Below are 17,012 nucleotides of genomic sequence, written 5' to 3'. Positions count from 1 at the left end.
GAGTGTCCAGAACATTCCTCGTTTTCTCCATTCCCTTTGCCCTCTGTTCTCCTGTCGGGCACGTGAGCTGTGCTCCCCAGCCCCTTCCAGAAGAACGGGTAGGTGGGGCAGGCAGGTGTGCTGCTTTGGGTGAGCGAAGGAAGAACAGAACGGAAGCTCCAGCTACTTGCTGGGCTGGGCCCCGGCTTCCCCAGCTGAGTCACGCCTGTTCCTCTCGCGGCAGTTTCAAGGGTCAGAGGAAAAAAGTGAAGGACCAGAGATCAGAGTGAAAAGCTGGCAAAGGCGCCTGTCACCCAACTAACCCCGTCAGCGCCTGGTGGGGGAGACGGAGTTGAGCTCAGCAAATGGGAGCTGCCGGCCCCGGGGGTATGTTGAGCTAGTTTGGTGAAAGGTGGAGCCCCGGAGAAAGGTTGAAGCCTATGGCAGCCCCAAGGGTGCACTTCCCTGGGGACATGGGTTTCAGGGGCCCCCGAGGGGGCCGCTGCTGGGCACACAGGCTATGCCACTGCCACGAGCTGCCACTCGGCTTCTCCCAGCCCCCCACCCTTCGCCCGTGGAGCGGTAGAACACTCCTTACTCAAGAGTGAGTTGGGTGATATGTCTGTCACCTCCCCACGTCCCTGTCCTAATGACCATTTACCGTAGGAGCACGGTCACCTTGCACCCTTCCAGAGCGCTGTGTCTGCTTTCTGGGGATGGAGGGGGGGTCATTTTCTAGGTCTGCCCTGCTCTCTCCTCTCCCCTCTTCCTTCCCTGTCCCCCCTCCCCATCCCCCCTCTACCTTCCTGCACCCCTTTCTCAGAGCATGGGACAATTCCTCCGTTAGACTGAATAATTGAGAGCTAACTCTAGGAACAGACGTCTATGAATAGATGTGCTGGAAGAAAGCATTTTTGCCAAGTTTGAGCTGAGCTGAGTATTGTCAGCACTGAATTAAAGATGAGCTTCCTGGCTCTCTCTTCTACTTAGCATTGACCAAACACTATGTCTTGAATCTTAAGGAAAAAAAAAAAAAAGAAGGAAGAGAAAAAAGTCAGGGGTTTATATGACAGCAAGTAAAGTCTAATCACAACACTTCCCATACGTACGGAGTTTTGTATATGTTGTGGCCTTGTTGCACTAAACATCGCTGAGCCCTAAGACTAGGCCTCTTTCTTTTTCTTTTTTAATTTTTTTTTAATGTTTATTTATTTTTGACAAAGACAGAGCATGAGCGAGGGAGGGGCAGAGAGCGAGGGAGACACAGAATCCGAAGCAGGCTCCAGGCTCGCAGCTGTCAGCACAGAGCCCGACGCGGGGCTTGAACTCACAGACCGTGAGATCATGACCTGAGCCAAAGTCGGACGCTCAACTGACTGAGCCACCCAGGTGCCCCTGGGCCTCTTTCTGTTTTAGGTCCACAGGTCAAGGCCCATAGTGTCTGGCTCCAAGCGTGTCTGCAGAACGAGTGCATACTTTTTTCAGAAAATTGAAGCCCAGAGAGGTTGAGTGATCTGTCCAAGGCTGCACGGCTGGTCAGGACCAGAGTTGGAACTTAATTTCTCGGCCCTGGCTACTCTTAAACTCCACTTGGTGGTCTCCTCACACATGCTCTTCAGGACGACAGGGAATCCAGAAAGTCAGAGACACAGCTCAGCTAAAGGAAAGAGTTTTACTGAGGCCTCGGTGCTCCTTTAGTCCGATGGCTGGTATTCCTTCAGCCTCAAAATTAGCCTGCTCTCTTGGTGGCCACATACACTGCCCTCCCCTCTCCGTTCCCTCCCCCGCTTGGTGTTTAAGCATCTTCTCATTTGTGTGACCCTCTCTGGGTTTCCTCTGAAGCTCCTGGAAGCTACCCGGGGCCGCGTTGTGGAGCGAGTGAGAAGTCAGAGGGCAGCCGTGGCTTCTGCTGTGGAGCTGAGCGAAGGAAGACGTTGGTCCTCCACGAGTGGGCACTGTCCTCCCTGTTAGATGGTCCCCACGTTGGGTCTTCTCTGGACCAACCACTCTGTCTCGTTCCACGCTTTCCCTTTTCTCATCTGTGGAAATGGTGTTTTGTTCAGCAAACGCATCCAGAGCCCCTGTTGTGTGCTGGGAACAGTACTGTGGGCTCTGGTCCCTCATGGTAAGTGCTGCCCTGTCCCCTCAGCCAGCTCCGTGCCCTGTCTTACTTGGGTCCCTGTGCCTTCTTAGCCTGTAACTTCAGGAGGTTTTCCAGAAGGCTGTGCTCCCGATAGACTCCATGGGGAAGCCCTCTGCCCCTCTCCCCACTCCATTTTTGGGTCCAGTGAGTGAAAACCCTGTCCTCACTGTTGTCTGTCTGTCTTTTCTTTCTTTCTTTCTTTCTTTCTTTCTTTTTAACTTTTTTTTTTTTAACGTTTATTTATTTTTGAGACAGAGAGAGACAGAGCATGAACGGGGGAGGGGCAGAGAGAGAGGGAGACACAGAATCGGAAGCAGGCTCCAGGCTCCGAGCCATCAGCCCAGAGCCCGACGCGGGGCTCGAACCCACGGACCGCGAGATCGTGACCTGAGCCGAAGTCGGACGCCTAACCGACTGAGCCACCCAGGCACCTTTCTTTCTTTCTTTCTTTTTCTTTCTTTCTTTCTTTCTTTCTTTCTTTCTTTCTTTCTTCCTTCCTTCCTTCCTTCCTTCCTTCCTTCCTTTCTTTCTTTCTTTCTTTCTTTCTTTCTTTCTTTCTTTCTTTCTCCTTTCCTTTTTCCTTCCTTCTCTTTCTTTTTTTTCTTTCCTTCCTTCTCTTTCTTTCCTTTCGTCCTTCCCTCTTCCTCTTCCCCCTCCTCCCCCTCCTCCTCCTCCTCCTCCTCCTCCTCCTCTTCCTCTTCCTCTTTCCCATCCACTTTCCCGTCCACTTTCAGCAAGCATTCATGAGACATGAACTATGTGCCAGGGTTTGGGGCAGGTCCCCCAGGACAGAGATTAGCAGGATGTAGGCAGTGCTCACAGAGTCCTGGACTGTAGGAGGGGACATAAAAACAAATCATTGCATTAATATGCAAAGTGTTAAAGTCCTCAACATTTTAAAACTCGGAAAATGACGATACACATTGTTTAGGGGGTATAAGCATATGTGTTAACAGTAAAAAGAGGGGCGCCTGGGTCACTCAGTCAGATAAGCGTCTAACTTTTGGTTTCGGCTCAGGTCATGACCTCACAGTTTCGTGGGTTCGAGCCCCGCATCGGGCTCTGTGCTGGCGGTGCAGAGCCTGCTTGGGATTCTCTCTCTGTCTGTCTCTCTCTCTCTCTGCCCCTCCCCTGCTCATGCTATCTCTGTCTCTCTCTCAAAATAGATATATAAACTTAAAAAAAAAAAAGTAAAAAGAAATGCATGGCAGTGATAAATGCTCCGTTCAGGAGAGTGCTTACCTCTGGGGAACTGGGGAGATAAATATGATTGGGGGAGTGTGGTGCTAGGGGACTTTGTATTCGTTATATTTTATTCCTCAAGCTGGATGGTGGGTACAAGAGAAGGTTTGATTATTCTTTATGTATTTTTTGTGTGTATGTTAAATATTGCACTGTGAAACTTTTTTAAAGTTTATTTATTTATTTTGAGAGAAAGCATATGTGGGGAAGGGGCGGAGAGAGAGAGGGAGAGAATCTGAAGCAGGCTCTGCACTCTCAACAGTTTGAGCCTGACAGGGAGCTCGAACTCAAGAACCACGAGATGATGACCTGAGCTGAAATCAAGAGTTCGGCCGCTTAACTGACTGAGCCACCCGGTGCCCCATACACAGTAAAACTTTTACAATAGAATTGTAAGCAAGAGGTTATTTGGAGACGCTAGCCTACGAGGGATTCTGGCCAGATACAGAAGTTTCTCCTGTCTGTACATCTGGCCAAGCACAGGGCTCGGCCAAGCTTACACTCTCAGGATGTGTTGTTGATGTGAACCCTGCCTGGAGGGGCTGGGAAACGTTTTATAGAGAAGGTGACAGTTTGTACTGAGTTTTGAAGTTCCATGCTGGGAATAGCATTTCAGACAAAAGGAACAGCATATGCAAAAGCAAGCAGGCCAGCATTCAAGGAACTGCAAGGTGTGTGTGGCTGCATCAGCTCAGCTTTGGGGCAGTCCTGCAGCGCGTTTTGCTTGTCATCGTTTCTACTTAGAATGTTCCAGAATCCAGGTTTGTTCGGAGTTGACTCAGGATAGATTCCCCTCTGGTATTAGAAGCAAGTCAATTTTCAGAGAGTGCTTCAGTGTTATCAGGGCCTCAGCTTGGTGAGAGCTGGTGTCAGTCCAAGGAGATTGGCTTCAGCTTCAAGCGCAGGAAGCCGCTGGTAAACTGAGACTCTGATAAAGGAGTTGGACCTGTAGAGCGTAAAAGCCAGTGACAAAGATCGTCTTGTACAGAAAAGAGCCAAGGCTGCCATGGTGTCACGTTAAAGACCCATCTGGGAAAACGCTCCAAAGAGGGGGGAGGGGCAGAAAGGCAGTCTTTCTGTTTAGTGGCTCTGGGAATAATGTATATTCAAGATGGTTTTCTTTGAAAACATTTGCAAAGCCAGCGGAGCCCTCGGGAGAGTCAGATTAAAGCGGTGATGGGGAATTTCACCCGTGCTTAATCAGAGACATCGACTCTTTTCTGGGCCTCACTCTTACCCTCCCCACTGTTGTCTTTATTTGTGGAAACGTGTTCATTGGGGGTTCGTTGAGGCTGGTCCTGGGCATCACCCCTCATTTGCCCACTTTGATCTCTGGGAAGTCATCCGCTTCCCCGGGGGTTCCTTGGGGCCCCCAGGCTCCTTTCCATCTTGGCCACTTGTGTTCAAATTCAGGCCAGACTCTCATCCATACTTGACAAGAGAGGTAATTCTCCACACCCCAGGTTCCTACCCGGACCGAGGAAGGACATGGTTTGAGGGCAGGTGTCACTTAGCCGGGGTCTGCTGCAGTGACCACGTGAGGAGCCAGACGCCTCGGGAGGTGAGACGACAGCGTACGTTCTGGAAGGGGGCGGCCTCAACGCCTGACACTTTATTTGGAACACAGGTTCCTCCACCGAAGGTTGTCTTCAACTAACCTGCATGTCCACGGCTTTTTAAATGCCATCTTGATGAGCTGTGTGACAGGAGTGGGGGACGGGGAGCCACCTTAGCTGCATGATCTACAAGGAACTTAGCGCACATCTCCCACCGGGGACCAATTAATTCTGCAGGAAGTTATGGTTTACATTTTCCCTGGGAACACAGGCACTGCGCACCATCCACGGCCCTTGGCCCTCCAAGATCCTCCCAGCAAGGTCTGCTTCATCACCGTCCTGCTTGAAAACTCACAGCATTTCCCTCTGATTTTATTAGCTAGTCTTTACCCGCATTTCATCTGCTTTCTCTTAACCACTTTTTTTTGGGGGGGGGGTGTTTATAGACCTTGAGTAAACATAAATCCTTGGTTTTAATTAGGAAGCCAGCGATGGCCAGAAGAAGAGGCTCCTTCTCTGCATTTCTCTTGCATTGTGGATGTGGACAGGAGAACAGATGGAGGCAGGGTACCCTGATGGCTGATAGAATGACCTGGGGGTGAAGAATTGCATGGTCTCCCACCCCCTCAATAGACCATGTGCCCTGATTCAGCTTAAGTTACATCTTGACGTTATCTGCAACGATCACTTGACATTACCCATAATTCATTCATTCATTCATTCACTCATCGATTCACCAGAGGGACATCACTTTTTGTAACACCGTTTCATAGTCAGACCCTAGTGATGTTGGCTTGTGTTCACTCTGCGTTTCTGCCCCTACAGTGGAGCATAGCGTGGGTGCTCAGTAAATATTTGTTTAATGAATACACGAGTGCCTGACATTCCGTCATTAGGAATCCTGGTTTTTTTTTTTTTTTTCCTTTTAATCGCAGGCTCTGTCTCCTTGTATCTTAAAAAATGCCCAGAGGGAGGGTATAGAATCCCAACAATAAATTGATCGCAGGAGGGCAGATGGAATTCTGTGGTTCTTGGAGAGAGGGAGAGCCAGAAGCTGGCCGGGGTGTCCAGTGGGTGTGGAGAGTGGGATTAGTGGCCCAGCATCCATGCTTTTGGAGACACACTGGTCTAGAAACCGTGTGTGTGTGTGTGTGTGTGGGGGGGGGGGTGATGCCAGATTCTTACCTTACACACCTACGCGTTCATTCTGCCCCCATTGCGTGCCACGGTGGAGTAGGTCCTGTGGATACAGTGATGCGTGAGTTCTAAGAGTCCCTCTTTCCTCTAAGCCAGGGAGTTTCGATTGAAGGACAGTGATGATACAGGGAGCTGTGAGCTCATGATGGGGGAGGGGACATTGAACTCAGCCAGAGAGACCAAGGAGGGCTTCCTAGAGGAAGAGGCATCCAAAAGGGCAGGGGCTGTATTTTATTACTCTTCGGATTCCTAGCTCTAAGCAAAGTGCCTTGCACCTAACAGGTGTTCAGTGAATGATGAATGAATGAATGTATGAAAGGGTTTAGTAAACTGGAAAATGGGGTACAAATGGCAGGTGTTGGCATCCTGATTTGTGGAGGGTTGAGGAGGGGCACCTGAGATTAGCTTTATCTCCCATTTTCGGAGGACTGACTGTTGCCGAGAGCCGGGGTGTGCCCTGGGGCACCTAGGGTGTCTGCTTCTGCCTTTGTCGCCCCCATTCAGAGAAGCAGACTGCCCAGGGCTTGAAATTTTTAACCAACTCAGTAGCCAGCAGCCGTTCTGGTCGGATCCAGATTTGGGCACGCAGCCCTTGTCCTCTGGGTCGGTCCTAGGGCTGGCAGCTGACTAAGCAGGTAGCTATGCGTGTGTGTGTGTGCACGTGTGTGTGTGTGTGTGTGTGTGTGTGTGTGTGTGTGTGTGTGTGTGTAGATGTGGAGTAATGCCCAGCGAATGCTTAAAAAGGTCTGCAGCATATATTCAGATCACCTCTAACCCTCCGTCCAGCTGCCATCCCCAGAGTGAAAGTGACTTTTCCTCTAGTTGACTGGACTTCTGGAAGTCAGGGACGGCAGCGGATTTATCTTTGTAACCCAGATACCCAGCGTAGGACGTGATACATCTGGGTCTTGGGACAGTTTGCAGAATGCATGCATGCATGCACGCGTGAACACATGAATGAATGAACTTCAGGTAATGGCAATGGAGTCACCCAGAATGTATCTGCAGCCTAATGTCTTTATGGGGTAGAGGGAGAGGGATGTTTTTCTGGAAGTGACCTTTTGCTACTACTTTAGATGTTTTGCAATAGCAGATACTTGAAATTCTGCTTGACACTTGCTCTCTGTGGTGAGAGATGAAGAAACCCTTCCTTTGTTCACACTTGGCTCTGGTGCTGTGTAGACACAGGCAGGGGCCTGTCCCTCACATCTGCCACCCTGGGAGTTTCTGAGTCCACTCTGGGGGACCAGTAATAGAAAGGGCTCATGGACCTACAGTTAATTTCTACAGTCTTGGTGAATTGGTAGGTCTCATGGACACTTTCTATATTTTGGGGTGCTCAGCATCCTGCCCACCTTCCTGTTTGGGGGAACATCCAGTATGTAGGTCTTGGAAGGGGATGGAGCTCTGGCTCTCAGTAGGGAGGTGGAGGCAGACCAGACATTCTTTCTTCCCGCCTCCACTCGGCCACTTGGCATTGGTTCTGGCTGAGTTCCGCAATGAAAGCGGGGGTAGTGAGCAGCTCTTCCGAACTGGAGTCCAGTTGAGAATGGCAGGTGTCCTAAGCAGATGTCCTGTGGTGTGGCCTGGCTCATATTTCCACTCTGCCCAGTCCCCTTTGGTCCTTAATCCCAGCCTGGTTCTCCAGCCTGCCTGTTGCTCCTGGGGCTTTCTGTTACTTTCTCATCAAATTCCTTTTCTCCATAAAATAGTCATAGCTGACTCCTGTTGTCTGTAATCAATAACCCAGACTGACCTGCATGGTTGAGGCCACAGTGAGGCACTCGTCGCTGATGGGCACCTTGGTAACCTGGTGAGAAAAGTGAGGTTGCTTTGGATGTTCCCCTGTTTCCTCCCTCCTCCCTTTTGTGATATAGACACCACCTAGCTCATTCACATTTCTTTTTTTTTTTTTTTTAACGTTTTATTTATTTTTGAGAGAGCGTGAGCCGGGGAGGGGCAGAGAGAGAGAGGGAGACACAGAGTCGGAAGCAGGCTCCAGGCTCTGAGCTGTCAGCACAGAGCCCGACGTGGGGCTCCAACTGGTTTACCACAAGATCGTGACCTGAGCTGAAGTCGGAAGCCCAACCGACTGAGCCACCCAGGTGCCCCTCATTCACATTTCTTGAAGACTCAGTCTCTTGCAGTTCAGGTCAGTGAACATTGGGGCACCTACTGTGTGTCATGTTGTGTTGTCCGAAAGCACAGGGATACAGAGATAGTCCGTAATCCTGGACAGTAAGAGGCTTACAGTCCAGAGGTGGGGAGATGGGCATATCGTTGGATAATTCCGCTCAGCAAGGTGGCAGAATAGAGCCAGGCAACGGTGCTGTGTTTGTGTAGGCGACTCCTCATCCCAATGAGGGACCCACAAGGAAGAGGTGGGGTGAGGAGGATGCAGGGAGTTAGCGAGACTGCCCAGATAGATAGGAATTTTGCAAAAGGGCTCAGCGTAACCAAACCCAGAGAGTGACTGGTATTACAGCGGGTGGGGAGGCAGAGGATGGTCGATTGTCAGTCTGGAAGGGAAGGCAAAAGTCTAAATATGGGTATGCCAGGGGCCAGCAGACATTTTCTGTAAAGAACCAGATGGTAGGGGAGGGTAGGTGATGGGCATTGAAGAGGGCATCTTTTGGGATGAGCACTGGGTGTTGTATGGAAACTAATTTGACAATAAATTTCATATAAAAAAAAAAGAACCAGATGGTACATTTTTAGGCATTGTGGGCCATATGGTCACAAGCGATCTACTCTGCCATGGTAGCACCTGACCAGCCATAGACAATCTATAAATGACTGGGTATGGCTGTATTCCAATAAAACTTTATTGACAGAAACAGATGGTTGACCTCCTTTGGCCCATGAGCTGTAGTTTGCTGACCTCTGTTATACACCATACTAAGGAGTTTGTACTTTATGTTGAGTTTATGGAGAACAGATGTGCTTCTGGTTGCTGGTAACAAGAAACTCAACTCAAGGTGGCTCAGCGAGGAAAGGAAATTAACGAACACGTGTCACTGAAACATCCAAGTAGGTAAGCTTTAGGTGGCATTTGTTCTGGGCCCTGGCTCATTTCTCTGTTCTCTCAGCTCTGCCCTCCCCTATGAACTTCATCCTCAGGCTGCCTCCCTCCTGGTGGTAATGTAGGTTCCGCAGTTCCAGCCTTCACATCTACTTCTCTTCTCCAAATCTTACTGGATGACTTTAGGTCACGTGCATACCCTGGAGCCAATCCCGTGGCCAGGAGAATGCTGTGTGCTGATAGGCTAAGGGTCCAGACAAGGGCCGCCCCTAAGGGAGGCGTGGCCAGCCCTGCCCAAGCCACAGGGCTGCTGCCTAGTGGTGGACAAGGGTGGGTTGTGTCCACTCATGAGAGTATTGTAAGTAGACAAGTGATGTAGCCAGACACATGATTTCTAGAAAAATCTCTCTGGTGACATGGTGGGAAGGAGCCAGGCTAGAGGCGGGACACTGTTAGGAGGTTGTTTCTGAGCCTGGGAGCCAGAAGCAGGGAAGTGGTGCTGGACAGTGGAGGGAGAGAATGGGATTGTTAGAGCTTGTATCTAATTTAACATGCGATGGAGAGGGAGGGAGTGAGAAAGACAAAGTTACCAAAAAACATTCTCTCTAGCTTGGCGACTAGGAGAACTAGATGGGGAGCCTGGGTGTAAGGGAAGACGTGGCGTTCCGTGACGAACAAGGTGAACTGGCAGGTGGAACTTTTACCCCAGGTCACCCACCCTGGCTTTACTTCCATGCCCACCCGCCGTAGTCCCCATCTTTGATTTTTAGAATTTAGGGACAGCCAGGAAAAGCTGTTTCCACAGAGGAAAGGTCATTCTTCCCCCTTAACCTCTCTCCCTTTCTGCCCTGGCTGCCAGGGTGCTCAGAGCCAAATTTATGCTTGATCACCAGCTGCCGTAAAGGGCCCTTGGGTTCAGTCTCTTTGTTTGCCTCCGCTGTCATTTTCTTTGTCTGTTTATTATCTTCATCTATCCTTTTTTTGCTGCAGGTTATCCCCAGTCTCTTTCGGAAGGAGGCAGGGTATAAACAAATAAATGACAGAAAGGAGGAAATAAGGACACTGTGTTGATCCAGGGGCTGAATTTCTACCCCCTTTCTTAAATATTTGGACTGAATTAAATTCTTCTCACCTGTGCCAGGCTGGCTGCTCTTGGACAGTGGAGATTTTAGGTTCCTGGAGGAAGGGGCCTGTGTCTCCTTCACTTCAGTGCCTCCAGTATTTATCACAGTGCCTGGTACATACTAGGTGCTCCCTGACGGTCTGGAAAAATGAAGTGAATTGATGGCCAAGTCATGTGTTAGCTTCCTGAGTGCTGTTCGGGGGTGGCCGGGAGGATTGTTTCTCACTCTTTGACAAGTCGGCATGATGCTGGGGAGGATATTTTAACCTCTTCCAATTCATTTTTCATACTGCTCCAGATCTTTTGAAAAATGTAGATCAGACCATGCCGTCCCTCTGCTAAAAACCCTCGGTGGCTTTCTGTTGTCATTTAAAAACTGAACAAAACCCAAGGTCCTGGGGATCCAGCCCCTGCCTCCTGAGTTCCCTGTTGCCTCTCTGCCTTTCCTTGCCTGTTGTCGCTGCCCCCCGTTCCCCCCCCCCCCCAGCTTCTTTACGTTCCCTGGAGAACTGGGCTGTTCCTGCCCTTGGTGCATGCTGTTCCCTCTGCCTGATCACTGTGTCCCTGGGTCTCTGCAGATCGACTTCCCTACATAGATCTTCCCTTTCACCTCAGCACCCTGTTCCTTCCCGTCAAAGCTCTCCTCTCCATTTGGATGTGGTGTGTGTGGCTTGTGGGCCTGGGTGTTGGGCCTCCCCACCCCCAAAAGGTAGAGACTCCTTCTGTCTGTTTGTTTACCTTGGATCCCCAGAGTCTTGCCCCACAGCTGGCACTTGGTAAGTACTTGCTCAGTAAATGCTTGTCCAGTGAAAGTGGGCTGACCGTTCCTCCATTCAGCCAGTATTTACTGAGCACATCCTAGGTGCCAGGCAGGCACTGTGCTACATTAGACTTGGGGATACAGTGGAGAACAAAAGAGACATAATGTCTGTCTTTCTAGAATTTTCATTTTGGCTCTCCAGCCTGTTCTGCCTTTAAACCATGTCTTGCTTTTTATCTAAATTCCTTCATTCATATATATGTACTTGTATGCACGTACGTACATACATAGATGTAAGTGTATTTATGAAACAATCGTTTACCGAACGCCTATGTTCTCTATATAAAATGTGCTTTTATGCATATAAACCTGTCTGCATATGTAAAATGTGCACATAAATGTTTGTACGTGTATATGAAAAAAGCCTTTTCCAAACACTGTATACCAGAAATAAAAACATGTTTATGTATACCAAGCATGCATATACAGTGTATACGTTTACATGGTTCCCAGTGTTTACTGGGTACCCGTTCTGTGCCCACATCGTGCTGGGCACTAGGGGAGCACACTCCAGTAGAAGAGACGGGGAGGAAGGCACCATTTCCATCTGTTGGGAAGGCCCTAAAGCTGATGGGGACAAGGCAGAGAGGTGGCCCTGGGCAGGGTGTCTATAAGACGGGAGTGGGGCATCAGGCCTGCAGGTCCTGGGTTCTGGACGCCACCTGTAACCAGAGCAGAGTCGGGTCCTGCTTGTTCCTTCCCATTCCCTTGATGAGGACGGTCTGGCGTGGTGCCTGCTGAGGGAACCGTTCTGGTGGCTCCTTACATACTGACTTAGGTGCTTGCCAGAATCAGAGATCGTCTGGGGACTAACTTAATTTGGGTTCTTTTAAGATAATCAGTGAGGTGGAAATTTCAGAACACCCAGAGGCTTAGATCTCATGCAGACATCTCTTTTTTCCTTAGTCTTGACTGTGGGGTCGGCGGGGGGGGGGGGGGGGGGAGTCAAGTCAGGTGAAAATTAAAGGCATTGCTCCCCTCCCTCACATACCCTCCGTCATCTAGAACTTGACCATTTGTCCAGGTCTTCTTCTCAGGACTTAGCATTCTCTTCCCCTCTTCCCTCCTAGGTTTTGAAGACAAAATGAGGGCCCTTTCAGTTCCTTTATGCCCCACGTGGTCCCCTAGGACAGGGCTCCCGAGGGCTTCTTTCGTGGTGGGGGTTCTAGATCACCTGCTTGAGCCCTACCTGCTGGCCACGTCCTGCACTGGCTATTATTGAGGCACATGGTAGACAGAACAATGGTCCCCCAGTGACACCCCATCCTAATCCCCAGAGCCTGTGAATACCATGCCTTCCATGGCGACAGGGACCTGCAGATGTGACTAAGTTCAAGTTCCTGAGATGGGAAAATCAGCCTGGGTTATCTGGTGGGCCTCATAAGAGGGAGGGTCAGAGTCGGGGAAGTAGGTGAATGAATGATAGAAATGGGGTCAGAATCGGAGATACAAGGAAGCCACCCTACTGGCTTTGAGGGTGGGGGAGGGGCACAGGCCAGGGGACACAGCAGCCACCAGAAACCGGAGAACACATTCTCCCCCAGAGTCTCCGGAGGGAGAGTATTGATTTCATTCACCTTGATTCAAACCCAGTAAAACCCTGTCTGGGTTTCTGACCTCCAGAATTAAAAGATAATAAATTTGTGTTGTTTTAAGCTGCTACATTTGTGGTCATTGCAACAGCAGCAGTAGGAAACTAATACAAGGTGTATTTTATTTATTATAAAATCTACCCATTACAGTTACAGTTCAGTGGTTTTTAGTCCCTTTACCCCTGGTGCAACCATGACCATAATGCAGTTCTAGGATATTTTCATTACCCCAATAAGATCTTTTATATGCATTTACAGTTACTCCCTGTCCCCAGCCCCAGGTAAACCACTAATCTGCTTTTGTCCCTCTAAATTTGTCTCTAAACTTTCCTCTCGGGCATTTCATGTAAGTGGAATCATATAGTATGTGGTTTCTGTGTCTGGCTTTTGTACTGATTCTAATGTTCTTTTTTAAAAACATTTTTTTTTTTTAATGTTTGTTTATTTTTGAGACAGAGAGAGACAGAGCATGAATGGGGGAGGGGCAGAGAGAGAGGGAGACACAGAATCGGAAGCAGGCTCCAGGCTCTGGGCCATCAGCCCAGAGCCTGACGCGGGGCTCGAACTCACGAACCGTGAGATCGTGACCTGAGCTGAAGTCGGACGCTCAACCGACTGAGCCACCCAGGCGCCCCCTGATTCTAATGTTCTTAAGGTTCACGTGCAATATCAAGTGTGTGAGTACTTTGCTCTTTTTTATTGTGGGACAATGATCCATTGTACAGACACACCGCGTTGTCTCTACTCCACGGTGGGTAGACATTTGGGTTGTTTTCGGTTTAGGACTCTGACAGATAACGCTGCTGCAAACATTCCTGTGCGAGTCACTGTGTAGGCATGGGTTTTAGTTTCTCCTGGGCAGATACATAGGAGTGAAATTTGCTGGGTTGTGTAGAGTTTTATGTTAACTTTTTGAGGACCTGCTGAACTATTTTCCGAAGTGGTTACACTAACGTTTTTAATTCCCACCAGCACTTTATGAGGGCTCCCTCTACCTGGCTTTTCATTCGCAAAGGCTGGTGGGTAGCAAAGGGGCTGAGCAGATGCATGCATGCACATGTGTGCTCGTGTGTATGCACCTACAGCACGTTTTAAAGAGACTGTTTCCACTACCTGTAACTGGCTGTAGCAGGAGTTAAAGAGAATAAAAAGTGTTCTCTTTTCTGGGCTTTGAAGAAAGAAGTTCCAGCAGCTTCCCTGGACCCCTTTTCTTCCTTGCCCCAGTATAAGCCTCCGTAAATAGTCTGTTGGGGTTCTCGATCTGTGATCTTTGATCCTTCCTACATTCTCTTATCATCAGATTTCTTTTGAGCCGTTGCCAGAATTTGCGGCTGGGGCCTTGGGTGAGACCTGATTTTGGTACTTTTACTATAAGCAGAGAGACAGAAGTTCACGCCATGAGTGGAAGGCTTCGGTCCCCGTGCTTTTCTTCTTCACCCCAGCAGGTTTGCCACAGCATTAGAAGCCCCCTCCCGCCCCCCCCAGGTCGAGCTTCTGCTTGTAAGTTCTGCTTTTCCCCCTCGTCTGAGCAAGTCTAGACTCCTCACTGGGTGCGGCTGGGGGCTGGGGAGCAGACGCAGAGGTTCAGCCTATAGATAGATAGACTGCTTAGAAGGGGTGTGTGGAGAGGGCCCCTGGCCCTGCTGTGGGGTGCGTGATGCAGGGCGAGATCCAGACATAAAGTGTGGTTAGGGAGACCCCTGTCTGTTCCTCACTGACAACAGTAAACAGAACACAAGCTTAATTTTGGACAGAGAGCCTTAAAGGAATCCTGTAAGTATTACATAGTCTGTTTATTGCTGTGTGTGGAAAAGGACCATATAGACTTTGGTGACTGACGTTAACTTCCATTGGATCCCATGAGGAAAAAAGTAAGTAATTTTACAGTGATGTTAGAGGTTTTCAGTCTGAGGAGAAACCCTGCCATGGGCTTCTAGACCCATTCGTAGGTGACTGGGTTATTGTGCTGGACCCTGCTGGCCAAGGGGTGGTCGGCCCCCAGGCAGGTGATGCTGCACCCAAGGGGTGGGGTGTGGATGGGATGGTGTCAGCTGGCCTGAGCAGTTGAGGGGTTGATGGGTGGCAGGAGGGGAAAGATTCAGAGAATCTAGGACGATGGCCTCGGTCAGCAGATTGGCTGAGGCCTAAAGCAGAGCTCAAGAGGGACTCAGCCTCTGTTCAGTGGAGGTATTACCGCCATTTTTGAAAATGAAGAAACAGGCTCAGAGAGGCTAAGTATCTTATCCAAGGCCACACAGTGAGTGAAAGGAACAGCCAGAAATCCAACTTCCAGGCTGTTCCTGAAATCACCTTTACCTTGCAAGATACTTTTTCTTTTTCTTTTTCTTTTAATTCTTTTTTTTTTTTTTTTACATTTATTTATTTTTGATAGAGAGAGACAGAGCACAAGCAGGGGAGGGGCAGAGAGAGGAGACACAGAATCCGAAGCAGGCTCCAGACTCCCAGCTGTCAGCACAGAGCCTGACGCGGGGCTCGAACTCACAAACCGCGAGATTATGACCTGAGCTGAAGTCGGACGCTCAACCGACTGAGCCACCCAGGCACCCCAACAAGATGCTTTTTCTTTAGAGATTAACGAGATAGATGCAACACAACACTTTGCCGTGAACGAACGTCCTCATGACGACTTGCTGGGTCCAGGAGAGGGTAGACATTTTCACAAAGACATTTCACCACCTAGGTCTCCACATTAGGAAGTGGAGACTGCCTGTCATTGCACAACCAGCCCCTGTGACTGTCTGTGTCGCCACTGTTACGGGTGGTAGAGAGGGTGAGAAAGCCACACTAAGTCTAAGGCTGCCAGTAACCACAGGAGCCCCGTTTTTCAGATGAGATGTCGTGCAAAGAGCAGAAAATACATATAGAGTTTCCCTGTGGCTTACATAGTTTTAAGTGATGGTGTGTTAACTAGCATTGTAATGAAGTAAAATGGAGGTGAAGTTATTTATAACTTTGTGGAGGGGGAAGCAGAGAACCCGGTGTTTGCCCTGGCTCCTGTGCCTCTCGGCGGGGTGACCCCAGGTGTCAGTTCACTTCTTGGAATTTCAGTTTCCACTTCTGTAAAATGGGAAGGTTGCCCCAGAAGATCTCTAAAACCCATTTTGGCATTAACTCTGCACACTGTGGGGATAAATACTGTCAGTTTACGTTTAGTCCAGAGAAGTTTTATGCGTGGATATTTTTCCCTATGGCCTTGGGTGAAATTTACACAGCTGGCCGGTTTCAGTGGGAAACGACCCCCCCCCCCTTAATTTACGTAACAAAGGCTTATGTATCCCAGAGCATCTTCGTCTTGGTGGGTGTTAGAAAGCTTTGGGGAGGGTTTTGATAACTTTTGAAGGGTAGAGGCTGTGTTTATGAGGTTCTATCAGCATTAACTCCCTCTGCATGAAAAGGGGGGCTTTGACCTCAGTGGAGGGGCTGCAGGTTACAGAACATGAGGGGAGTGCCTGGGTGGCTCTCCCCTGCTCGTACTCTCTCTTTCTCTCAAAATAAGTAAATAAGTTTAATTTTTTTTTTTTAAAGTACATGAAGGACATAAGCTCTTGTCCTCAAAGAGCTTTTGACGTCGATTGGAATTGTAAAAACACCTACCTTGTGGAACATGACTTATGAAGCAGACTGTGCAGATGGCCGTGGAGGAACAGGGGAGCTGTCTTCAGGGCCCAGGGGCCTTGTAAGTGGTGTGAAAGGAATCTACATCACAATCCGGAGGCACTGCGAGGGGCCTGTGAAGGATTTGCACATTAGAACAGGCAGTGTGGGAGGTGCGGACAAGAGCCTGGGGTCTGGGGTCCACAGTGAGAGAGGGATGCTCTGTGTGCCCCATGCAGAAGGCCGAGGGCCTGGAGCCAGCTTCCCTGGAGGCCCTCAACAAGCCACTGCGTCAGGCCTGAAAGGGCAGCCGGGGCAGGAAGCAGGGCCTGGCAGCGACTGACCAGCAGGTCTCGTAAGCCCACCGAGGATGTTGTGCATCAGGTGCTTTAGGCTGCAAGTGACAGAAACCCAACTCAGGCCAGCTTAGGTTTAAAAAGGATAATTTCTTGTGTCAAGTAGCTAAACAGGCCTGGCTGATCCAGGGGCCGGGTTTTGTCTGTCTCTTGGCCCTCCACCCCTTCTTCCTTGTTTCTTAGGCAGACCCTCTTTTCCAGACAGCAGGAGCCAGCCGGCGGCAGTGTGGGCCCAGGCTTATGTCTTCTCATGTTGACCACCCCACGGGGGAAACCAGGCATCCTTCTCGCAGCGTCTGCAGCCCGAGTGCTAGAGAAACCTCTTATTAGCCACTCAGGGTCACATGCCCATTCTTGAACCTCAGGA

At 49.6% G+C, this 17,012-nt stretch overlaps 1 protein-coding gene across 2 annotated transcripts in view; it reads left to right on the top strand.

The window, feature by feature from the left end:
- Window positions 1-1,925: 1,925 nt before the first annotated feature.
- Window positions 1,926-17,012, top strand: part of CYRIB (CYFIP related Rac1 interactor B) — a 133,176-nt gene continuing 118,089 nt past the window's right edge. Inside the window, exon 1 of one of the 2 annotated variants that reach the window (XM_042973593.1) lies at window positions 1,926-2,104. In XM_042973593.1, the coding sequence (XP_042829527.1) occupies window positions 1,951-2,104 (154 nt within the window). In that variant the 5' untranslated portion in view covers window positions 1,926-1,950. Of the gene's footprint in view, window positions 2,105-16,284; window positions 16,372-17,012 lie in introns of those variants that run through there. The other variant, XM_042973595.1, reaches the window with a different exon arrangement.

The sequence above is a fragment of the Panthera tigris genome, chromosome F2, assembly GCF_018350195.1.
Source record: "Panthera tigris isolate Pti1 chromosome F2, P.tigris_Pti1_mat1.1, whole genome shotgun sequence".
In the NCBI taxonomy this organism is placed as follows: domain Eukaryota; kingdom Metazoa; phylum Chordata; class Mammalia; order Carnivora; family Felidae; genus Panthera; species Panthera tigris.
This window is presented reverse-complemented; position numbering and strand designations above follow the sequence as displayed.